Source organism: Emys orbicularis, chromosome 8, assembly GCF_028017835.1.
Source record: "Emys orbicularis isolate rEmyOrb1 chromosome 8, rEmyOrb1.hap1, whole genome shotgun sequence".
Classification (NCBI taxonomy): Eukaryota; Metazoa; Chordata; order Testudines; family Emydidae; genus Emys; species Emys orbicularis.
The window spans coordinates 11,442,010-11,468,409 of NC_088690.1; the positions used below are offsets into that span (position 1 = coordinate 11,442,010).

Here is a 26,400-nt window from a genome sequence, read left to right on the forward strand (position 1 = left end):
CCCAGCGCAAATCATCTCACTCTGGCGTGCTTTAGCATGATCAGTTAAGGTCTAACAAAGAATCTTCAGATTCCTGGCTCTCTTTATATCCTTCAGTTAACTTACAAGCTTTAGCAAAACACAGTTTGAAGCAGTTTATCCTTGCTGCTTTCCTCCCTCCAAGGCCTTTCTTTCTTATCTTCTCCCCCTGCCTTGCTTACCAGCAGAACAGTGAGAAGGTGTGTGCTTGTTTCTTTTAAGACAGTTTTTCTTTGTCTTTGTCTATTGCAGCTCTTTATTTTATTAGTTACCTTTTGAACTATACTTCCTTCCCACACTACAAGTAATAAGTAATACTGCACTGAAAATTCTCTTAGTTAAAAGGTGATCTTGGAAAGGAAAGCGCCTTTTTTGGTGTATAATGACTTTTTTTTTTTTCTGCTTATGTTTTATGCTTGAAATATCAGGTTTTGATTTTCAGTTTTACTGGAAGGACTTTTTGAAGAACTGAAACTAGTGGGATTATGGCATCATGAGAGACTGAAACCTTGAACCACTGAGAGCAGAAGGGAGTTCTAGTCAGACTGTTTAAATTTTGTTTGGTTTTGTATTGTGTTAACTTTAAATAACTCAAACTCTTGACTAACACTTTAGGGAAAAACTCTTTGTGAAAGATTCTATATCTACTCCTTTTCAACTGAAGGGTGAGGGAGTTTACACTCTATTTCTCTAGTTCTTCAGGGAGTTTTATAGCACAAAAAAAGGGGAGAGGAGGACACATGATATTTGTATTATTTCTATATTTTAAAAATATTAACCATGATTTCCTCTAAAAAATTGTATTTCAGTATTTGTGGCTGAGGTGAGAACACCTGGCAATGCTAAGAAATTGATCTTTCAGAATTAAAATAATTATATGGTTTGAAATAAAGAAATCTGATCTTCTAAGGTACATTTCCTATTTGACATCAATAATTTGTGTAACCTCAATACCATTTTCATTCAAACTTGACTCAAATTCAGAAGTGAAGAAAAAGAAGGAAAATGTACCAATTTTTGTATTTTTTTTTTTTTTTAGGAAAATGCATATTTATAGTACATGATCTTTAGACGTTTAGTCATATTTCAAATAACGAAAGCTTTATTTTAAGGTTTGGCAAATTGTTCTTTGGCTCTTGGCTTTGAGAAGATGGAAAGGGGGTCCCTTGAAGCTAAAGTAAGTGTCTTTTTAAAATATTTGCACCTTTTTTTGAATGTAATCCAGGAGTACAAATGTTTAAAATGTATAAAAGACTTCCAAATCCCCATGTACACATCAATTTGTTTAAGATATCAGACAGATTGCTTACGGTAAATTATCTACATTTCCATCAAAATAGCTAAGGTACCTTTCACAACCATTTATTGGGAAATATAAATGTACAATGTGCAAATCTTGTATCCACAGATAAGCGATTAATTTCCCAGTAAATTTATCACTATCGGAAGACTAATGTTCAATAGTTCCTAACACCTGCGGTATGTGACCTAGATGAGTGGCTCTCAACCTTTCCAGACTACTGTACCCTTTTCAGGAGTCTGATTTGTCTTGCGTACCCTCAAGTTTCACCTCACTTAAAAACTACTTGCTTACAAAATCAGACATAAAAATACGAAAGTGCCACAGCACACTATTACTGAAAAATTGCTTACTTTCTCATTCTCAAATAAGTCAATTGGAATATACCATATATACTCGTTCATAAGCCGAATTTTTTTAGTAAAAAAGGGAAGCACCAGAGACGGGGGTCGGCTTATGAACGGGTATAGAGAGGGAGAGGTGGGACACAGCCCCTCCCCCCAACAGAGGGGGCAAGGAGAGGCAGCACAGCCAGCAGAGACAGAAGGGAAGAGGCGGGGCCAGAGTCTCTCCGCTTCTGGCCACGCTGCTCTCCCCCCAGCCTCCGAAGCAGCTGTAGCTCCGGGGCTGGCAGGCTGCTGCCGTGCTGCTTGGCCCCGACCCCCAGAGCAGGCTGTGGCCGCGCCGCCCGGCCCGCCAGAGCACGCTGCAGATGTGCCGCCCGGCCCAGCCCGCTGGAACATGCTGCGGCCATGCGGCCTGGTCCAGCCCGCCGGAGCAGGCTGCGGCCGCTCTGCCCAGCCTGCCGGAGCATCTCCAGCCAGGCCAGAAACATCCTCCCCTGGCCCTCCCCAGATAAGGTGGGAAGGGATGGGATGGGGAGAGTGTGGGGGTTCCGGGCTAGGGGTAGGGTCATGTAGGGGGTGGTCACAGGGGTTGCTCCCCTGACTCCCAGCTTCTGCCCCCGAAAAAATTTCCCCACCAGTTGCTGTCCCGGCCTGTCGGGGTAAGCAGCTGGCGTGCCGGGACACTTTGTTTACTTAGGTTTACCTCCGTGCCTGCGGACGCTCAAGGTAAACAAACCATCTCGGCCCACCAGCGGCTTATCCTGATGGCCCGGGAGCCAAAGTTTGCTGAACTTAGGGTCAGCTTATGAACGGGTTATAAAATTTTTTCCATTTTTACTTATCCATCTTGGGGGGGGGGGTCAGCTTATAAATGAACTGGCTTATGATCGAGTATATACGGTAAATCTTGTACTTACATTTCAGTGTATAGTATATAGAGCAGTATAAACAAGGGTTTGTCTGTATGACATTTTAGTTTGTACTGACTTCACTAGTGCTTTTTAAGTAGCCTGTTGTAAAACTAGGAAAATATCTAGATGAGGTGATCTATCCCCTGGAAGACCTCAGCATACCACGAGGGTTATACATACCCCTGATTAAGAACCACTGACCTAAACCAGTGTTTCTCAATGACCGATCTGTGGACTGGCGCCAGTCCCTGAGATCTCTCTGATTCAGTTTAGGAAGGCAGCAAGCTGTTCCCTGGTATCAAAAAGGTTGAGAAACACCGACCTAGTCTATATTAAAAACAAAATTGAGGGGAGGTGCAGAAAATTACAAATGGTAATACTGAGGTACAGAGTGGTTAAAGTGATTTGCCTAAAATTGCACAGCAAGTTGGGGGGGGGGGGGGGCGGGGAGGAGGAGGAAGAGAAGCCAAGTCTTCTCACTCCTAGTCCCATGCTGAATCCAGTAGACCCAAAATGCCCTCTGGGCTTTTTTTAAGGGCTTCAATAAGGTCTTTTCCCTCCCCACCTCCCATAATGCAGTTGCTGACTGTCTTCTGCTTATCTGTCCTTTCTTACAAGTAGGCAAGTTATTGACATTTCAAAATATCCTACCCAGGCAGAGTGCTGTCCACCTGAGCTGTTAAAAGAGATATTCTCTTTTTCTCAAAATCCATTATATTTTTGCAGGAATACTGTAGTTTATAAAGGAAATGGATAATTCACCTTAAACTTGCCAGTTGCTTAATTTACAACTATTTTTATTTTTAGTTCCCAGACAGGACAAATCCAATAGATAAACATATGGAAGTGATGATAAACAAATATGGCTTGTCTGCAGCTCCAGGAGCACCACAGTTGTTTGGAAATGTTGGAAAAGAACATATGGAAAAATATGGTACTGTTCAAACTTGTGAGGAAAAATCCTATTGCAGAATAAAGTATTAAAAGAAAAGTGAAAAATTTGTTTGGGAACTTATTTATAAACCGTTATTTCATGACTTCCTTTTCACCAGGTACAGTAACTTGCCATACCCAACATCCACAACTAATAGTGTTCGGAAATGGGAATCTTGATCAAGGGATATTTTTAGAAAAGTAGATTCATGAGGCAGAGTTAAGGTTGTGGTGTATACTCTATGCTGTACAGTAGTTGTGGTAGTAGTAAGGTTTGTGCCTGTATAGGGTATGTACTGTAAGGAGGCTTAATTTTTAATTTATTTGCTTTTGTGGTTTTGCGCTTGGTATGGATGTGTTTAGCAACATTAACAGTTTTATGACTACTTTTGTGTATTAGTCATATCTCAATTTACATTCTCAGAGTACCACCATTGCAATTCCTTCAGCTCTCACCAACCAAAGGAATAGCAGTGCCGTAATGGCTTCTAAAACTTAGTCTCTTATTTGGCAGCACATATTCCTGCCAGACGAACTATTGGACATTTCGTATTTAAAATTTATTTCAGATGATTTATGGAAATAATTTAGAAGACAAATGTTTCAGTGTAATTAAATTGCTGTGAAGTGGACAAATAGTAATATATGAACATATCTCTGTTCAAATTTGGGTAAAATTGATAGCTGTTAGCCTCTTTTGTATTTTCTATGTGTCTGATAATGACAATACAGTGCATTAGATATCTAAGTTGGACATTTTATCAGCTGGAAATCAGCCAGTTTTAAATAATCTCTCATCTAGTAATTGAAACATTTACTGACCCAAACCCAGCTGTATTGCAAAGAATCCTTAATATAATGGATCTGTTATAACAGAGATTTTATAGCTAGTGCCATAAGAATTTGAACTGAATACAGCATCCCTATCGCTTGTTAATAAGTCTGTGAGAAAATATTACAGCCTCTCAGTATAACTTGACTTTTTTCTTTCAGGGACAAAACAAGAACACTTTGCAAAAATTGCATGGAAGAATCATAGCCATTCAACTAACAACCCGTGAGTGCAATATTGTACTTTGGTAATGAAAATATAGCAAGAAAACCAAATTTGAAAGAAATCATGTATTGCACAACAGTAAAACTCAAAGTATAAAATAGACAAGACACTTTCCATTATATACAATGAGAACAATACTCCAATATAAATTCTCTATTCATTGCCTTACGCTTTGTTAAATTACAGTATGAAAGCAATACAGTGGGTGTAGCTATGATTAATATGTTTTCTTCCTGAGATTATGCTAAAATAAGATGTGTGTTTTTCCTAGGTTTTCCCAGGTCCAAAAGAAGTACAGTTTAGATGAAGTGTTGCAGTCTCGCAAAATTTATGATTTTTTGACTCTTTTACAGTGCTGGTAAGAACAGGACTTTGATACTATGTAGAAATAAATGCTGAAGCACTTTATATTAAAAAATATTTTAATTTACCACTGGATTATAAGCTGTAGACTTTTTTCAAATGCTGTACCATCTATCTTCAGAGTATTAGATGCATTTTATAAATTAAAATTTAAATAAATAAAACAAAGTTCAGCCCATTTTGCTCTAACTTTAACTAGATAATTCTTATACTATAACTCACTAGACAATAGTATACCTCATTTTCCTGTTTTCATATATTAGTGCATTTCTGCTGCTGTTTAACAAGGTTTTTTCCTCACTGCTGCCTTTCCTGTCCACCAATGAAAGAAATTTTCCAAAGTCAGCACCATTTCTAATAGAAATTTGAGCAATATCCTCTTTTAATTGAAGAAATCTGTTTCAATAAAAGATTTTGCTAGAAGAGTTCAGCCAACTTTTTGATGGAAAGGTCAAGGTGATGTCAGCAAACCACTTTGGAATAGTTTATGGATCTAATTTGGTTACATATCAATGACTACTGCCACGAATAGCACTCTTTTTCTGGAAAACCATTTGTTAATTGTGTGCAATGAGTAAATCATTCTTTTATGTTCAATTAGCCCAACATCTGATGGAGCTGCAGCTGTGGTTTTAGCTAATGAGGAGTTTGTGAGAAAACATGGATTGGAGTCAAAAGCAGTGGAAATTGTGGCCCAAGAGATGGTCACTGATCTTTCAAGTACATTTGAGGAGAATAGTTGTATTAAGGCGGTAGGTTTAAAATTTTTCTTTTCCCCTGCTCCCCACTTCTTATGCACATTGATTCTAATACTACTACAGATGTTTCCATGATAAAAATATCCAGATAGCACATGCATTGTACTTCACTATGAAGTAAAAATAAACTATATACTGTACACTTCAAAAAAAATCTTCTAGGATAAAAGACATCCGTGGAGTAATGCTAAGAAAACAATTTTTATATGTGTATATGTACGTATATAGATATTAAGTGTAGGATTTTAAAAAGTTTAGTGTTACGCTGCACTTTTCAAATTGTTTAGAACATCAAATTAAGGAGAGAACCTAAAAATTTTGAGACAGATGCAGCAATCATTGAATAATCTGTTTGTGACTTGAACCCATGTATCTAGTTTTCCTTCTTTTCTACAGAAGGGTTATGAACCTGAAAACCACGTAACCATCAATGTGTGGTGGTTATGTCATTCATAGGTATAATTGCTAGTTTGATTAACTTAAACCCAGAGGTAGGCCTAAACTGCAAAGTTTGGATGCAGAGCCAAGTTTTCTCAAAAGTTAGGGGTTATTTGCATCTATAGTTCTAGTATGAGTCAGTCTATTGTAATTAAGGACCAAATTCTGTCCTTTGTTGCATAGGTTAATGGAGCTGTGACAGTTTTCACCATCTGGGAATCTACCACATAATATTCAACCTCACTGATGTCAGTGGGGTTGCACGGGGTAATTGAGGGCCAAATTTGGCCCAGTAGGTGCAAATCAAATTAATGCATTCCAGAAAGTCTGATTTTAAAAAATATTGAATATTAGCATTAAAGTCAAAGATGGCTGGCAGCAGAGGTACAGATTACTAGCTAAATAGAGATTTGAGGCTAAACTTTCAACTGACATAAGCATTTGCAATTCTTCTGACATCTATGGAATTGCGCCCAATTATACCAGCAGCATATCTTGCCCTTAATGACTAAATAATTTTGGCTGAGTATATTTTTACATGTGGGGAGAAGGAGTGGAGGAAGAACACAGAGGAGCCATCACTTAGACTGTTCCTACAATAAAGCTTAGAATCTCAGATTTCTTGCTGCAAAATTATGCCACATAATGGAAATCTAAGACTGCAGTACGAGGCACATTAATATTAGAATAGATTACCGTCACTTATAGGCCAGCTCACTTATAGCACATGTTCCGGTCACAACTAGCAGATGAGCATAGTCTAAAGTCTTGAACTGTGTAACTCACAATTTGTTGTTGTAGGTTGGCTATGATATGAGTAAAGAAGCTGCGAAAAGATGTTTTTCCAAAGCAGGTCTGAAACCTACAGATGTGGATGTGATTGAACTCCATGATTGTTTCTCATCTAATGAGCTCATTACTTATGAAGCTTTAGGACTTTGTCCGGAAGGTAATAACATTAATGAAGAATTTTAGTTTATTAAAATGGACAACATTAAACATGTCTTGTAACTTTGGTGTTTGTAACAAATGTTATTACTGCTTCATTGCATGAATCTGTCCTGTATGGTAAGAGCATTATTCTGTAACTTCATAAGAGTGAAGAAAAGCAAAATATTAATAAGTCATAAATAAACATATTGTAAAAACTGTAATTGGACAAATGACTCCATGTGGTAGTCTAAATGAATATCAAAAGATAAATTAATGCATCACAGATACATGGTGCAAAAAATCTTGTGGTTAGCAAGTTGCAGGGGGAGAGTTCTCTTAAAAGGAAGTGTGTGTGTGCGGGGGGGAGTTGACTCACTTTCCTCCCTCTTATTTGTGTCTCAGCTTCAGGTCCCCCTCTTTTCAGCTGCTCAAGCTCTTGTTCCCTGTTCCTAGACTTGTATTCATTTATCCTAGATTTTGCTCTGCTTCCTTCCAGCTACTGCTGTGGCCAGTTGATCTTGCTACTTCTCAACCTTCTTAACACCATTGGTGCTTCCCTGCTGCTTCCAGTGGCAGTTAGGTTGCTATGACCTAATTTTCTGGCTAGTGTGAGTAAACACAGGTTTTTTTTTCAATTTTTCTTTCACACTTAATTCCCAGATGCACTTAGTCAACATTTATAGTTTTAAAAAAATCCACCAACACTTAGAAAGGTATATTGAATTGGAAAATTTGGGGGCTAAAAAAATTAGAAATCTCCTAAAAGGTGTCTCCTATTCTAATATCTTAGTTTTCCATAAGTTTGCTGACTATGCATTAACATTTTGTATTTAAGGTAAGACCTTAAATTTTAATGTTGTAGTGTTTTTTTTACTTAAGGGGTTTGAACAAGAAGCATCAAATATAGATTTAAACCAATCATACAGTAAAGTTATGTGGCTTTATTTGAAATTTAAAGATAGTTTTGCTGATCAATTGTTTCAGAAGTATTCACAGAGAATAAAGGAGGGACTCAGTCTCAGATATGATTTTTTTTTCTTGATTCCAAATACAATACATCCAGAAGCCTTTGAATAGGTCCCACACAAAGACTCTTAAGCAAAGTAAGCAATCACAGCAGAAACGGGGGAAGGTCCTCTTATTGGGTCAATAACTGGTTAAAAGACAGGAAACAAAGGGTAGGAATAAATGGTCAGTTTTCACAGTGGAGAGGGGTAAATAGCAGAGTCTCCCTAAAGATCTATATTGTAACTAGTGCTGTTCAACATATTCATAAGTGATCTGTAAAAAGGGGTAAACAGTTAGGTGACAGTTTGCAGATGATACAAAATGACTCAAGATAGTTAAGTCCAAAGCAGACTGCGAAGAGTTACAAAGGGATCTCACTAAACTGGGTGACTAGGCAACAAAATGGCAGATGAAATTCAGTGTTGATAAATGCAAAGTAATAAACATCAGAAAACATAATTCAAACTATACATACAAAATGTTGGGTTCTAAATTAGCTGTTTACACTCAAGAAAGAGATCTTGGAGTCCACAATGATAGTTCTCTGAAAACATCGGCTCAATGTGCAGCTGCAATCAAAAAAGCTAACAGGAAGAAAAATTAGGAAAAAATAGAAAATAAGACTGAAATTATCAAAATGCCACTATATATATCCATGGTACGCCCACACTTGAATGCTATGTGCAGTTCTGGTCACCCCATCTCAAAAAAGATATATTAGAATTGGAAAATTTACAGAAAAGGGCAACAAAAATTATTAGGGGTATAGCACAGCTTTCATATGAGGAGAGATTAAAAAGACTGGGATTGCTCATTTTAGAAACGAGACAACTAAGGGGGATATGATAGAGGTCTATACAATCATGAATCGTGTGGAGAAAGTGATTAGGGAAGTGATATTTACCCCTTTACATGACACAAGTGTGACGCTGGCAGACCAGGTGCCAGCTCATGCCAAGGCCCCTACTCCTCTCTGAACACTTACAAATGCATAGCTTGAAACCAGTCTTGTTTACCTGTGTGTTAGCATTATCAAAATAGATATTAGATTTATAACAATGTGCTTAGTGTTTAGACTTTATGGAATGCTTATAGGATGCTGCATGTATATCAGTATCCCATGTCATAAAGTGATGTTACAGCGCAAACTTTTAAACTATAAAAATGTTTGACTGTAAATTCCCCACAGTCACGGGAGAAGCATTGCCAAGTGTGAAATATTAGTTTACCCCAAAAAGTATAATCTCCTGCCCATCAGGAAGAACTAGTGCATTCAAATGAACCATTGTTGAGCAAAGACTTTGTTGATTGCTCCCCCTAGTCACCTATATGCAGGAGTGCTCGTCCCATCAGCTTGGATTCTGGGGTGAGTGGGGATAAAAATCTCTGACAAGGAGAAACTGTCTCTTTATACTGTTTGAACTCTGAGGGGAAAAGATTCCTAGACATAAGCAAGAGATTCCCAAGCTTCTTGGCTTGGGTTAGCCCCAAAGGACATAAAAACTTGCTTATTATAGAAGCTTCTATTACCTTTTGAATTTAAGATTGTACCACATTTGTGTGTGTATGCTTACCTGCTTTAATCTTGTAAATAACTATAATTTCTTTTCTTAGTCAATAAATCTTTAGTTAGTTTATTATAGGATTGGCTACAGGTGTTGTCCTTGGTTTGAGATCTGAGTACAATTTACCTAAGGTAAGTGACTGGTCCTTTGGGACTGGGTGTAACCTGAATATTATTGTGATTTTTTTGGTATGAAGTGACCATCTATCACATAGTCCAGCTTGCCTGGGTGGCAAGATGAACTGGAATGCCCAAGGGGACTGCCAGTGATTCCATGGTAAGACTGTTATAGTGCTTTAGGAGTTCACACTTATTACTGGGTTGGTGAAATCTAATTATAGAACATACAGCTAGTTTGGGGTTTCTGCTCTGCTTTTGACAGTCTGTTCTGAGTTTGGCATTCAGTCTTGAGCCACTCCAGACAGCATGACAACAACAATCAGGGGTCACCCAATGAAATTAATAGGCAACAGCTTTAAAACAAGTGTAAGGAAGTACTTCTTCATGCATCGCACAGTCAACCTGTGGAACTCATTGCCATAGGATGTTGTGAAGGCCAAAAATATAACTGTGTTTTAAAAAAAGAATAAGATAAGTTTACGGAGGATACGTCCATCACTGACTATTAGCTAAGATAGTCAGGATCACAACTCCATGCTCTGGATGCTCCTAAACCTCTGATTGCCAGAAGCTGTGACTGGACAATAGGGGATGGATCATTCGATGATTGTTCTGTTCATTCTCTCTGAAGTAGCTGGCATTGGCCACTGTCGGAAGACAGGATACTGGGATTGATGGACTGTTGGTCTGCCCCAGTATAGCTTTTCTAATGTTCTAATGTTCAAAATATATTGAAGTATTACATTTCAGATTTTAAAAAGTTCAGCTTTTAAATTTATTATTGATTTTTTCAAAAATTGAATTAAAAAGTTGAGAACATCCTCTGTGAATCATTTTCTGAAAAATAGCATGATTTTACTTAAAAACCACTAGGTGGTGTATAGTCTTATTTATGAACAGGCAAGCTGAGATTGAGGATTCAACAGAAATGCCTGCAAGACTAGACTCAAGATTTTTAACTGAACGAAGCTTTAAAAAGATCTCTTCCTCTGTCCTTTTCTCCTTACTATCCCTTCCCTTTCTCTGACCTGTTCCTCTATACCACATTATTATTTGCTGGGTCTCTGTGGCACCAGGAGCAGCAAAAATGGTTGCAGTCATTTTCTATTTATTTAGATATGTACACTCATTAGTAAAAAGAAGCACCCACTCTTTGTTCTACATGTGTCATGGTGCACCTAGAAAATGCAATACACTGCTCCTGTTACTCCCATTTGGTCAATTATTAACTTATAACTCAGTAGCATATTTTATATGGCATTTTTTCCTTGTGTTCTAATCAATTTCACTCTTCAGTCAATGTCATGAGAATATGTTTTTTTAACTTCTTACACCCTGAGAGCTCTTCAGTGGGAAAATTGCTCAATCCAAATGCACAAGATTATTTGTTCACCCCTATGAATCAAAATCTGGTACTTCATGTGGTTTGTGTTGTTTGAATACTGAAACTGTTAAGTAAGAATGTATGTATTTAAAAGTATTGAGTCTGCAGCATGCCAACAACTGCCATTAATATTACTGCTTTCAGAGTTGTAGCCATATTGGTCCCAGGATATGAGAGATACAGTGGAGGAGGTAGTATCTTTTATTGGATCAACTTCTGTTGGTGACAGAGACAAGCTGTTGAGCTACGCAGACCTCTTCTTCAGGTCGTGTACTTGAAAGCTTCTCTCTTCACTCTTGGGGGAATTTTGTGCCAAAAAATGAAAAATTCTGCTCGCAGTATTCAAATTCTGCAAATTTTATTTGTCAAAATAACACTGTATAATCACACCAGTTTCAATTATTTTGGTAATTTATTTCAAAATATCTGTCAGCAAGTATGTCTGTAACAATACAGACACACACAAAAATTCCCCCAGGAGCAGAGATTTAAAGAAACCGCTATGACAACTCAGTTCCTGCTTCTCTGACCCCTCCCCCACAGAGCCCAGCCAGGGGGCCAGAGACTCACCCCCCCCTTCCCCTCAGAGTCCAGCCATGGGCCCCCCAACCCAGACACTCGCACCCCCTTTCTCCCAGAGCCCAGCTATGCCTCCTCCCCAGCTAGGGTTGCCAATTTTGGTTGGACATATTCCTGGAGGTTTCATCACATGACCTAATATTTAATTGAAGATTAATCTTTAATTCTTGGAGATTCCAGGACAATCCTGGAGGGTTGGTAACCCTATGCCCAGCCCATACACTCATACCTCCTTCCCCTCCAGAGCCCAGCCGTGGGGCCCTCCCTGGCCCAGACACTCTCACCCCCTTTCCCCCAGAGCCCATCTGCGGGCCCCCCCAGCCCAGACACACCCCCACAGAGGCCAGCTGCGCCCCCGACCCAGACACTCTCAGATCCTACCCTTCTAGAACCCAAGGATCCAGAAGCAGAAACAGCCTGATGTTGGGTCCCAGGCTTGCAGTTTCCTGCGTGCCACCACCTCTTTTCTTCCAGGCGTCCTGGGAACTGCAGCTGCTGGGAACCGTCCAGTTCCCTCCCCCTCTCTCTGGCCTTGTTTTCTATTTAGGAGCTGGACTCTGCTGGGTCTAGCAGCCCTAGTGGCGGCCAACATCTCTGCAGCCCATTTCTATGGGGGGGAAAAGGAAATTCTGCGTGCCCAACATTAATTTCCTCAAAATTCTGCATTGCGCAGTGGTGCAGAATTCCCCCCAGGAGCATTTCTTTCACTAACAGAAATTGGTCCGATAAAAGATATTCCCTCACCCACCTTGTGTCTCATTAATATTACTGCAAGTTGTGATTTCCAGTGAAAAACATAACAGTATTTGTAATGACTAACTGCTCCTTTTCAGGTACATTTGCTCTTTTCATTATAATTTTACCAATTATTAATTTAATTATTGTATAAACTGAAAAGCTTATATAGTGTTCTAAAATATATATTTAGTAGGCAATGGAAGCAAATTAAGACCTATTGTCTAACAGCTTACACTGTTTGATGTTCATATCATTTGGTTATTTCACGTGTTCCAAAAGTTTTATGCACTACAATTTTCTGGTTTTGGCTGACTCAAAACATATGCAATAATATCCAGAAGTAACAGTAAGGTTTAAAAATGTACCATAAGGTGACTTTTTTTTTTTTACCACTATTTTCCCCTTTTCAATTACTGTTTTATAGGAAGAGCTGGGGAGCTGATTGATAGAGGAGACAATACTTATGGTGGAAAATGGGTGGTAAACCCCAGTGGTGGTTTGATTTCTAAAGGACACCCATTGGGTGCCACAGGTAAGGCAAATATAGAATTTGTATTTCTAATGATTTTGAGGTCTGCATGTGGAAACTGACAGTTTCTCCATCAGGTTCTGAAGGTATCCATGATTATGAATGGTGAAATAATTGTGCAGAAGGAGTGCTGGGGTCTGAGAATATAATGTGTCTGTCTAATGACTTCCAATATGTAAGAAGTTATCTTGCTATTGGTGGTTTTTTTCACTTACAAAGGTCAAAATACTCTCTTGACTTCATGCAGTTTACTCTTAATGTTTGCCACCTTTGAGCTATGAATATGAATTTTGTATTTGTCATATACATTTCATTATTTAACTAAATGAATAGTTCAAATAATAGAGGATGATATGTGACATAACTTTTGCTTAAATTAAAAGTGATTTTTTTTAAAAGGAGTGGGCTAGAATTTGTTTTTCTTAATTAAAATAAAATCCATTTTCACTTGACTTAAAATGTCTAAGTAGCTAGATGTACAGAGGTATTTTGCACAGACCTAATTAATCTGTCCGGAGAGAGCAAACATGTTCAAGAGAAAGTTCATATTGTTGACAAAGCATACGGAGTTAAGATATAATTTTTTTTCTTTCGAGACTTGAGTACTTACTACTTTTTCTTTAAGTTTCAATAGACTATACTAAGAATACATTTTTGTACTTTGCACAGAGTACTTGAATATACAGTTTACACTGAGATATAAACATATATTTTTCTGTTTTAGAGACTACTCCAATCAAAATCAAGCTATTAGTTTTAAAATGTTGTAGTTTTATTTTATATACAAAGTCTGTCTCCAGCTGCCTATTCAGAGAAAGTATCAGGGGGTAGCCGTGTTAGTCTGTATCTACAAAAACAACAAGGAGTCTGGTGGCACCTTAAAGACTAACAGATTTATTTGGGCATAAGCTTTCGTGAGTAAAGAAGAAGTGAGGTTTTTACTCACGAAAGCTTATGCCCAAATAAATCTGTTAGTCTTTAAGGTGCCACCAGACTCCTTGTTGTTTTTATTCAGAGAAAGGGATTCAAAGTAGTTGAGGTGAATATTATCTTCTGCATTATATAATGTGTCCGCTGAAGACTTTTATGTTTATGCAGTAATTTAAATCTCAACCTTCAACCAACTTTCTCATGCATTCCTTTGAAACTTCCAGTTTTGTACTTCAGCAGTCTTTCTCAGAAGCTAAATACCTGTGGTTTTAGAAGTGCCATTTTAGCAAGACATATCCCAACTTCTTTTTTCAATGATAATTTTAGTTTAAGACCATCTGTAATTTCTCTCTGGATTGCCACAATTTAATGGGTTTCATTAGATGTTTTCCATATGTATATAGGAAAGTATACTGCACATAACATAATAAAATGTGATTATAGCGTACCCATGTATTTACCATAATATACGTTTATCCATAAATGCTGCAACACTTCTTTGAAGAGCTATTCAGTTATAATCTAAATGTAAGATGCTTAAAATGTAAATCTTAAACCAGTTTCTGTGGTGTTATATGATGAAGGGTCAGGCTGGCATTGAACTTTGTACTTAGCTTTTTACTGATTGTGAACTTTGTAAATTTCATTTTTCTTTTGACCTGCATATATTTGGATCTATTTGGGACAATCCTTACCTTAAACACCAGCTATCACTTCATGGAGTACTTGAAGTATTGTTTCAATTCAATTGAAAAAGAATTATGATTTTTATAAGCAAATAATCCACCACCACTGTTAAAAGTGTGGAGAACCCATCAGATTTTTGATAGAGCCTTGAAATCCTATCTGGGTAATTTTGCTTCTCACTGAGCCAGTTGGTCATTTCTGGAAAAAAACTCTAAAGGCTTTTTAGAAATTACGTGTGTATTCTCTGCTGATTTGCTATTTAATATAGTATGTTTTAACTTTCAGCAATATTGTTAACTGAGAACTTTTCTAATATTGATTTTGGATGTGCCAACTTAGATGATTAGGTGTTATGTTTTTCTTCGAGCAATGATCCCTATGTGGATTCCAAACATGGGTATGCATACGCCGGAGTCAGAACGGTTCATGGTAGTATCCGTTGACCTGCACGTGCGTCGTGCATTGACCGCGTGGCGCGTCTGAGGCTTTAAGAGGCTATGCGGGTTGATGCTGCTCCAGTTTCTTCTTACCGCTGGATGGCCAGAGTCTGAACCCCTGTTCCTCGGTGCTCTTAGCTTACCAAGAGAGATGTTCTTTGATCGTTGTCTGTAGATAGTTTTTACTAGTTGTATGTGGTTGTCCATTTGTAGCTAGATTTTCTTTGTTGGACTTCTCCCCTTGCGGGGCTCCTCCCCAGCCCAGGGACTATGCCCTGGCAAGCCAGTTTTAAATACTGTGCTTCATGCCCACGGTCCTTCTCTGTGAGTGACGAGCACCAACATTGTCTGTATTGTTTGGGCGAAGCTCACGTTGCTGCCCGCTGCTTCGTCTGCCACTCTTTCCCGGATTGGCCTCAAGAGGCCAGAGAACTTTGCCTTTGCAAGTTCTGTATGGAGGAGGTAATGTGACCATGTGCACAACTGGATCTAGGACCAACAGATCCATCAGAGTGGCGCTTCGTATGGGCGGTGAGCTCCTCCCTGGGCCTTTCCCAGCTGGCACCAGAGGCACTACCGCTACTGCCCAAGACCCACCATGCTCATAAGAGGCACAGCTATGGACATAAGGGCGGCTCACCGACGGGGACTGTCTCTAAACACATCATTGCTTCCCTGAGCTGTGCCAGGTCAGGTGGGAAGTCACACATCAACTCGGATGCTCCAGCGACAAAAAATCCCACTCAGAGCATAAGTCCAAGCACCGCGCTCCATCGGCCCTGCCACTGGCTGCAGTGACTGGCCTGCTGCCGTCACCTCTGGCTCCGTCCACTCCACTGGGATGTCTGGACTTGCATGCCCAGTCTTGCATACACCGGGGCGCTTGTCCCCTCTCATGCCAACGGCTGAACTGATGTTGCCATATGCCGGCTCCCGTTCACACTCAGGCATATTGTTGCTCCCAGAATACCGGCTCCCATGGATGAGCCCCTTCTCCTTCAGCATCCTGCTCTGCTCTGCCTCTCTCTGCTGGGCCCTTCCACAGAGGAACCTCTTTTGCTCTTGGACCATCCGGCTTCATCTCATCCCACACTGACGGTTCCGACGACTCTGCCTCTACTGGACCTGTCTTTGGCCTCGGAGTGGTCCTCCAAGCCGGACTCTGCCTTGTTGCCTGCCCAGTCATACAGCCTAGATCCCTGGCGCCACCCATGTCAACCAATGTACGCCCCACTGGTCAACCCATGGTTCCATTACTTGCAAGCACTGCTGATGCCAGGCAACCATTAGGCCTGACCCTACTGAGCTGCTTGGGACCCCGACAGCAATCGTGGGGGACAACCATGCCTGCATCACCGGCTGTCCCCAATGCACACCGTCCCTCCCTCTGTCTATGAGAAGCCCCAGGACTTTCCGGCACTGGCAGCACCATTGGACCCTCTGGTCGCTATTTGTGTCTCTTCCTCCCCGGACGATGCCCTTATTCTGCTCTCTCTCTCCCCATTGACCACCTGCAACACCAGGATCTGCTACTGCCCTCAACCTGCCTGTAAATGATGTACAGGACCCCCAGAACCATTTCCTGCACATATTGCAACCCCCCCGGGCCTTCCCCTACTGTTCTGCCTATTCACAAGGCCGTTTTACAACTGGCTCAAACGGTCTGGCACACCCCAGCTTTTTGTGCCCCTGCTTCGAAGCGGGTGGAGTGTCTCTACTTCGTGCCCTCCAAAGGCACAGACTTTCTATGTAGTCACACGCCATGAAATTCTCTTGTAGTCCATGCAGCGACTTAGCGTGCCTGGCAACAGCACTTTAAATCTAACACCCCTTTTCCCCCTGTGCCAATCGCAGTGCCAAGAAGCTGGACTTGTTGGCTGCAAAGTCAACTTCTCTGCGGGTCTACAATTCTGTATTGCCAGCTACCAGGCCATCCTGGCAATGTACGACTTCCTCTCATACTCCAAACTGAGGGACCTTCAAGCCTTCCTCCATCCAGAGAAGCAGCAGGACTTCAACACCTTCTGGACGAAGGCAAGTTGGTCCCAACGTTCCTCCAGGGAGCGGTTGATGCTGCTGATACTGCATCCCGCTCTCTGGCCTCAGGGGTTGTCCTCCGCTGTGATTGCTGGCTATAATCCAGCAGGTTTCTGAAGGAGGTCCAGACTACACTTGAGGACCTCCCCTTTGACAATAACAAAATGTTTAGCGACAAAACCAGTGAGTCCCTGCACTCCCTTAAGGACCTTCGTGCCACCCTCCGGTCGCTGGGCATATACACCCTGGCCCCAACCTGCAGGCAACAAAGGTTGTCCTTCAGCAGGGCCGTCCCTAGAGGGGTGCAGGGCCTGGGGTGAAAGTGACGAATCCGTCACTTCCAAGGGCTGACCCGTCACTTCCGGGACTGACTGCAGCGGGTAGGGGAGGCGGTACCTCACCAAACAGCCAGGCGTGGCCCCGCCCACACTACGCCTCTCCAGGGCCCCGCTCCGGCGGTGCCGCTGAGCTCCAGGGGGCTGGGGCCATGCTGCCCGCCTTCCCGGGGCTGGGTAGCCTGCGGCGGAGCTGTGCGCTCTCCCTCCTGGTGCTCCGGGGCTGGGGAGGCTGCCGCCGCCATGCTCTCCCTCCCGGCACGCTCTCCCTCAGGTGGAAGGGGCGGGGTTGGGGGTTAACCTCCCCCAGCAAGCGGTTCACACGCCATCCATGTGAGCCGGCCAATCGCACTGGCCCGCGGGACCCGGAGCGGTCACCCCAATTCGTCGTACCCGGAGGATGGCTCTGTCCTTCAGACCCCGCTCTCATGCCACCTACCAGCCCTATCCTCAATGTCCACTGGAAGTGTTTTAGCATCATCTGCTCACTACAGCCCCACTATTCCACTGCCACTGCTCCTGCCACTTCTGCCTTCCTGCAATGTTCCTCCAAGCAGCCCTTCCTGGAGACCCACGAACCTCCCTCCACCCCTGCAGTCACCCCCCCCCGAATTGTTTTTGGGGGTCATCTTGCCCTTTTTGGTCACAACTGGGCGCGATTACCACCGATGGCTGAGTGGTGGACACTGGTCACCAGGGGTACCTCATAGAATTCTCCTTCCTGCCCCGTCACTCACTTCGGGGGCCTCTCAGGGATCCCTCCCAATACTATCTTCTCTGAGAGGAAGCAGATGCCCTCTTTTGGAAAAGCACCATAGAATCTGTTCAACAGCACTACCATGGCCGTGGTTTCTACTCCCCTTACTGCCTCGTACTGAAGAAGGGGGCCTCCATCCCATTTTGGATCTCCGGTTGTTGAACAAATTTATCCGCAGATTCCGTTTCTGGATAGTCACGCTCCCCCTCATCATCCCGTCCCTTCCCCCAGTGGCTTGTTTCACGGCTCTCGATATGAAGGACGCATATTTCCATATAGACATCCCCCCGCTCATCGCAAATTCCTCCACTTCACGGTGGGGCGTTCACACTACCAATTCCAGGTCCTTCTCTTTGGGATTGCACTGCCCCCCTCGTCTTTACGAAGATTTTCGCCATCGTGGCAGCCTACATGTGTCGCCTGGGTCACTCCATGTTTTCCTACCTGGACGATTGGCTCCTCGTGGCTCCATCCCAGGCCTGCTTCCTCATCACTGTCCGGACCCTTCATATCCTCCTAGACACCTTGGAGATTTGAATCAATGAGGAGAAATCGGTCCTTACCCCTACCTGCATGTTCATTTTCATAGGGGCTCGTCTGTACTCTGTCGCGGCCCACACCTTTTTTTCCCCTTGGACTGCTTCACCGCCCTCACTGTTCTCATCACGCAGCTCCACCGTCGTCCATGCACACGAGTCCGTCAGTGCCCCCTCTCTCTTGGACCAAATGGCTGCCTGCACCTCTGTCATGCTGCATGCCTGCCTCCATATGCGTTGCCTCCAGCTGTGGCTCCACTGCATCTATGATCCTCAGTAAGACAGCCTAGGCAAACTGGTCTTGCTTCCTCCCTCTGTCCTCACCTCGCTCATGTGGTGGTGCAACCTGTCCACAGTCTTAGCCAGCATCCCTTTCATGCCCCCACAGCCTATACCACTCTCACCAAGGATGCCTTGCTCGTTGGCTGGGGTGCTCATCTGGATGGCCACGTGGCTCAGAGCCTCTGGTCCCCCAGGGAGGCGCAGATGCACATCAACATCCTGGAGCTCTGTGCCATCTGCCTCACCTGCCGAGTTTTCCTGCCCTTCCTCCGCTCACGGTATGTTCAGCTGTTAAGAACATAAGAACAGCCATACTGGGTCAGACCAAAGATCCATCTAGCCCAGTATCCTGTCTTCCGACAGTGGCCAATGCCATGTGTCCCAGAGGGAATGAACAGAACAGGTAATCATCAAGTGGTCCATCCCCTGTCACCCATTTCCAGCTTTTGGCAAACAGAGGCTAGGGACACCATCCCTGCCCATCCTGGCTAATAGCCATTGATGGACCTATCCTCCATGAATTTATCTAGTTCTTTTTTGAACCCTGTTATAGTCTTGGCCTTCACAACATCCTCTGGCAAGGAGTTCCACAGGTTGACTGTGCATTGTGTGAAAAAATACTTCCTTTTCTTTGTTTTAAACCTACTGCCTATTATCCAGATCCAAATACATCATGGCCCTGTATGCCAACATACTTTCCTGTATAACATAAAAACAAAGCACTACTTGAGCAGTATGCCTTTTTTTTTTAACTTTAAAAAAATACAACCCCTAACTTGTTCAGGAGTCTTTGTGATCAGTTTTTTATTTCTGTAAGAAATACTTAACAAATGGTTTTGAATTCAGCTTGTTACTGCCAGCCTTTGAAGTATTTCATTATTACTATTATTTATTTATTTATTCCTACAGCAGAATTGAAAGAAGTACTTATTTCCTCTAATTCCTAAAAGTGTCAAGAATGCTCTGCTAATGCAGTCTTTTGACAGACTTTTAGCAGAAGGATTTATAGTACTGCCATCAAGGTGTGAAAAATAGAACTACTTAAAAATTCTTTATATGGTTTTCAGAACTTAGTCTCTTTTTAAAGACTAAACACTGTCACGCAGCTGTTTTTGTAATAAAGCCTTCATTAAAGAATTGGAATTTTCTTGAAGGGGGGACCCTCACGTTGGTAGGCCAGAATTTGACATTCTGAGTAATGACTTCATCTGGAAGGTATTACCATAAAATGGTTAAAGAATAAGGAAACTAATCTTCCATACAGTGGACATTTGAAGGGGATGAAAGTGAAAAATGCATCACTTTGAGTCACAAACTCGTATGTTTATAGAGTATGCGTGCACAGATGTAAATGCTATGTATTTTTCTTTTTCCTAAAACTGTGAAAATATTAGTTTTCTAAAACCAAAGATTGCTTAAGAGAGACAGCCTGAAGCCCAAAGTCAGGTATAAGAGTACTAAAATATGCCAGTATTGCAGCTCCAAAGTCAGGATAAAGCTAACTCTGCGGGGTGTTTATTTCACTGGAGAAATTGCACAATTTCTGTCCTATCTTTCAAGGAAGATGAAAGTACAGACAAATACAGTGATTGTGGGCTTTTTAAAATAAACTTAGGCAAATTAGTCAAAAAATTTAGGTACCCCGACGTATCAACAAATAGGGCTCAATCCAAGGCCCATTGAAATCAATGGAAAAATTCCCATTGATTTTAATGGACCTTCGATCCAAGGCCATATTCTGCTTCACTGTTTTACTTATATAGTTAGTTTTTTAATTGCTGAAAAGATCTTTACAAATTTCAATAGGGAGGCAAAAATTATTAAATATTTTTAAAGGAATTAAAAAAAAGTTCATGCCTATAGAACAATTGAAAGGGTGCTTTATCAAAAAAATTAAAGTTGACAGTGTTCTTTAAGCTAAAGCTTTCCAGAACCACCACTCTCTGAGTATTGGTCAATTTTTAGTCTTGCCCAGGTTCAGTGTCCTTCTTGTTTGCTTGTTCTTTTTAAAACTACAGTCAGAATTATCAAATGGTAAGTTTTGTATTGTGCAGAAATAATTCTCTATTAAGTGTTATATCAATGATAAGAAATGTTTGTCTAAGCAATCTTATTACAGTATTACATTTTGACATGTACTAAAACTTCATGAAACAAATATTTTCAAAATAGATTGAAACGCTTTGTCATATTATCCCATATTTTAGCTATATAAGAGCTAAATAATATTATTACCTAAGTCATGGTCAGTATTGGATTTGACATAAAAGAAAACAGCATTTTTAAGATTGTTCATTTTTAAATCAGTATAACTTTCTAGCCCTAAGCACTCCTAGTTTTTGTATTCCTTTCAGTTGATGTATGCAGTGTAGTTGTAGCTGTGTCGGTCCCAGGATATTAATAATATCTTTTATGGACCAGCTTCTGTTGGTGAGAGAGACAAGCCTGAAAAAGAGCTCTGTGTGGCTCGAAAACTTCTCTCCAACAGAAGTTGGTCCAATAAAAGATATTACCTCACCATTTAAGCTTCTGTTTAAAAAAAAAAAATGCATTTTTCTTAGGATTTTGGCAACTGGAGTTCTTTAGATTTCAGTTTGCTGAAGAGGTAGCATGATATAAAACATTATTGTATTTGTTGCTTGCTCTTGCAATAGTTGGAATGTTTTAAAATCTGCCTTCTCTGTGTTTGATTTTTTAGGTCTGGCTCAGTGTGCTGAACTCTGCTGGCAGCTAAGAGGGGAAGCTGGGAAGAGACAAGTTCCTGGTGCAAAGGTTGCTCTGCAACATAACATAGGCCTTGGTGGTGCTGTAGTTGTAACATTATACAGAATGGGTTTTCCTGAAGCTGTAAGGTGAGCTTTTATCTATTTGTGTTTATATAAATGTCATCAGAGAAGAGGTAGAATTATTCTTTACTTTGGAAGACAGAGATTTTCTGTTTGAGTGCAGCATAAAGTAGGATGTAATGTTTAAATAGTGTGGTAGATCCAGTTTGGTAGTGCTGAAATGAAAATGTGCATATAATTGGCTTATTTTGCACATGCAATACAGTTTTCTCAGTACCCTACTAAATAGACTGCTTGGATTATGTTTGTTCCCTCACAGCAGGGAAAAATGCAGTTCCTGAATGCACAACTCTTTCTCAATGCTTATGTGCAGCTATTTTTCCTGCAGTCTATTTCAACTTTTATAGTGGTTTTGGTGTTGGTCATGATGGCTTCTCCCCCCCCCCCTCCTTAATTGTGTTCTAATAAGTATCTGTCTCCATGCCCAAAATTCTAAATAAATTTAAGGAAAAGGGATATGAAAAACTAGCACTGATACTTTGATATGATTCTTGTAAAACTCCAGACATTTTAAGACTGCAATTAAATTGCCATAAAGCAGCATGAAAGCTACAACCTTCATACCTTTAGTACTTCAAAATGCTCCAGTTTGAATGCACAGGTCACTGACCGTTCCTAGACAGTGTAGTCAGTAGTCATAGATTCCTTTATTTGTTTAGATGTACAAATAATAGTTATTTGGATAAGAAATAAAACAGTAGCTTCATGCCTTTTCTGTTCAAGAGCAGTTATTTTTTGTAGTAGAAAAATCTTAGTTTCACAGAGAACATGTGAGTGGGATTTTGTTTTTTAAACTAGCAAGTGCCTGATATTTTTCTTTGGGGTTCTTATTTAATGGAGTTTTGCCATTGTCTTCAGTGGGGCCAGGATTTCCAATCCTACTAGCAACAGAGATGCCTGTTTCAAAATCTGTGCAGTGTAAGGTTTGTTACTACTTATTGGAAGTTTGTTTACTATTGGGAAGGGTTTAATAATCCCTATCACAGATTTTGATAGTGATGTGAATATTTGATGACTTTGGTGATGACAACAGATGTGGAATATTTGCATAGGAATTGGGGTTGGTGTTTCTGCTTGTACAAATATTTTTGCAATAATATTTGTTTAAAAAGAGTATTGTAGGCATAAACCCCCCCCCCTAGTTTAGGAACAAGTGTATGTATACGTGTTCTTACAGCAGAACGATAATTGGGATTATAGGCGTATGAGGGAGTTTCCATACAAAGAGAGATTATAGGATATAGAATTTCATAATTCAGACAGGTAAAAGTAAGAGACGATACGCTACAGATATATAAATGAATGAAAGGTATATGGAAGTCCATTTGAGTTTTCATATTTTTCTGGTCCCATAGTAAAAGGATAAGGGGGGTGGTAAACATTAAACAGGTAATTAATCTGAGGAACTCTGTCATGGGATTATCTAGGCCAAGAATTTGGTAAGATTAAAAATGGTAAATCTATATGAGTAAAAATATCTTCTATAGTAGCTGTAAGGGTCATCAGGTTTTCACTGGTGAACTATCAGGTGTGGTCATAGAGAAATTCCCTTGTTGTATAATACACATATTTAAGTGGCATTGTAGAAGTTTTATACCTTCCTGTGGCTCATCCAGTTTTGGTCAGGGTTGTAGAATGCCATACCATTGTAAATGCATAATTGGTCCATTCCTGTAAAGCAATTCCAAACTGTTTTTATTTTCAAAACTTTATATATGTTGTAGTTTTAAATTATTAATATGAACAGGAGTTATACCAAAATATGCCAGTCCATAAAAATAAAAGGATTTGGGAACCATCGTGAATAGTTCAGTCTTTCCTTTATATAGCTTGTACCTTTAATTTTGAGACTCTGGGAATAGGTAATCAGCAGACAATGGTCTTCTGCTCAGGGTGTAGCTTCAAAAAGCTGGATTTTTGCATAATCAGAGATGGGGAATTTGCGTTCAGGTTCCTATAGAGATTTCCCAGGCAAACTGCTTGACTGTTTGTCCCAAAGGTCCATTTTTGTCTGGCCCACTTTCAATATAGCCCTTTGAAGTTCATAACCCTTTCCAGGTTTCACATCACCTCTCCCCCCTAAAGAGGTTACATACAATCCTGGCCCACAATAATACATAACCTTTGCATTTAATATAATGGACTCCAAAGATACTTAAACTTAATTCAGTTAGGGCCATTTCCTGCAATATACGTGAAAAAAACTATCTGCCACAATTATTTACTTTCTTGCGCCCCCTTTTTTTTTGTCTTTCTAAATTGTAAGCTCTTTGGAGCAAGGACAGTCTTTGCATTGTCTCTACATTGCTAGCATATCCTGAGTTACTGACAATAGTGCTCTCCTTTGTGTAGGAGGAAAGGTTTTGCATACTCAGCTGATTGTGTTCCTCCTAAATAACTGCAATTAGAAATTATTACTACAACCCATTTATTTGACTTTTCTTTGACATAATTATCATCTTACAAAAATTTGGTTGGGGGAACTGCTCGTGAGATTTTTTTTCTTTTTTCCTGAAGATAACTTTCAAAGTATAGAAATTAAAATCTAGACAGCTATCAATTGCTGCCTTCTTATTAATGTTGTTTTTCCAAAAGGCTTTGCCTGTAAAAGACCTCTAATAGAAGAATTGCACTAAACATATGTCAGATGTTGGCATTAAAAAAGTGAGGTTCCTCTGTTCACATCATTTAGCTATGCAATTGTAGTGTGATATGTTAACATTGGGTAACAAAGGGAAAGCTATTGCATTTCATGGTCATAAAGATCTTAATAAATTTTATTTCATACTGGTGCAATCTTGGTTTAAGTCATCAGAGCTAGATGTACTGTATTCAGTGGCTCCAGTAATTAAAAGTTACTCTGGGTATACATCCAGGTAAATGAGAGCAGAACTTGGTGCCTTTATATGTAGCTCTAAATGAGATGGATTTGTATGTAATAGAGGGTTATTTGTTAGGTTCTTCACATGATTCTAAGGTCTTGTGTTTACTGCAGAGTTAACTTGCATTATAGCTTGAATCCCATTCCCCCCCTCCCTCCCCCCCCCCCCACACCCATTAACTTGAGTGTGATGGTGCTTTTAACTCTAGCTGGCTGGCCTGTCCGGGTATAGGCTACAGCTTGAGTTTGCATAACTCATCAGCTGCTAACATAATCACTCTGTGCAGTTTGAGTGTTACTTTGTAGTGTGGCTGCTCTCATTTGAGCCAGGCTAACTTGAATGTAGATAACTTCTGTTTACTTTGCAGTGACAGACAGCCTAAGTGATTTAAATGAGTGGTTTCCTTTCATTTCAGCAGCCAGCGCATCCAGGCTATTCCCACCAGAGCAACTGTTGATGGATTTAAGGCCCATCTTGTCTTCAAAGAGATTGAAAAGAAACTTGAAGAGGTAAATCCCTTTATTTCTTTTTTTAAAGTCTTTATAATGGGAGACTTAACTTTTTATTTGTTATGCTTTGGCTTCAGAGATAAGGTTCATCATCTAGCTTTAATTCACACCTCAAGTGCCTCACTGCATGCAAAGACTTGAAAAATGTACTTGTCCAGAGCGAGAGCTGTTCAGTGTAAGGAGCATCAACTTTTGCAGAATCCATGCATGTTTTTAAAATGAAAGATGTGACCCCTTCTTAAGTCTACTAAGAGGATCACTATGTGTGTTGAGGGAGAAAATTGGTTGTTGCTGTTGACAGTTGGGTGTCTGTCTGTGAATGATTTGCCACTCCACACTTTGGAGTGGGAAGCACTGTGTAGGTGGTAACTGTGACAGATATTGCAATCCTATGCAGTATTTTTGGGGACCATTGTACTAAATTTATGGATGAATTATGTATGATTGTGTTCTGCTCTCTGGGGGTGGGTTATCACAGTTCTTCCTGGAACTAAAAACTGTGGGAGGTAATAACCTGGGATATGTAAACAACTCCAAAGCACCACCTTCTGGGGTGTTTGCATATACTCGTTCAAACTGGGTTTTCCAGAGACTCTTTTGGTATAAAAAGCTGAACTGATACAGGTCGTTCTTACTGATCCAGCAAATGGACAGGACCTTCTCTCCAAGGGGGCACCAACCCTTGTGGAAAGGTTGGAAAGACTGTCTTATTAGGGCCCCATCAGACTGATGGGTGACTTCTGGTAAGGTTTTAGCATTCGTGTAGGAATGCTATTTGTTTTTTACATGTTTTTTTTAATGCTTTTTTGGTCCTATTGTTTGCTGAGAAAGTTCTGTGTGGTCACTGGTAAAAACCCTGTCATTGTTTTCAGAGAGAAAGCACAGCCCAGGTGCTGGCCTTTAGACAGATGGCTTTCTGGGGATATTACAGTGTGACACAGGGCCGGGCAGCCTTAAAACCCCCATGCGTAAGAGAGTGGGACAAGAGTTCCTGCCCAGAGACAGGTGATGGCTAGAGATCTGAGACCTCACTGGGCAGTATTCCTGGAGTGGACCACAGAGAGGGAATGCAGATGCACTTATCCCAAACTGACGACAACCACACGGATAAAGGGCTCTGTGTGCTGGGTGGGAAGCTCACCAATACTAATTTGGGTGGAGTGAGTGTGGGGAGCTTCTGCC

General features: G+C 40.8%; 1 protein-coding gene across 1 annotated transcript in view; it reads left to right on the forward strand.

Moving 5' to 3' along the window:
• Nucleotides 1-26,400, forward strand: part of SCP2 (sterol carrier protein 2) — a 57,188-nt gene that overhangs the window by 15,589 nt on the left and 15,199 nt on the right. The window contains exons 5-13 of the mRNA XM_065408994.1: nucleotides 1,131-1,195; nucleotides 3,384-3,510; nucleotides 4,503-4,566; nucleotides 4,838-4,924; nucleotides 5,531-5,681; nucleotides 6,927-7,074; nucleotides 12,876-12,983; nucleotides 21,680-21,833; nucleotides 25,125-25,218. Coding sequence (XP_065265066.1) covers nucleotides 1,131-1,195; nucleotides 3,384-3,510; nucleotides 4,503-4,566; nucleotides 4,838-4,924; nucleotides 5,531-5,681; nucleotides 6,927-7,074; nucleotides 12,876-12,983; nucleotides 21,680-21,833; nucleotides 25,125-25,218 — 998 coding nt within the window. The remainder of the gene's footprint in view (nucleotides 1-1,130; nucleotides 1,196-3,383; nucleotides 3,511-4,502; nucleotides 4,567-4,837; nucleotides 4,925-5,530; nucleotides 5,682-6,926; nucleotides 7,075-12,875; nucleotides 12,984-21,679; nucleotides 21,834-25,124; nucleotides 25,219-26,400) is intronic.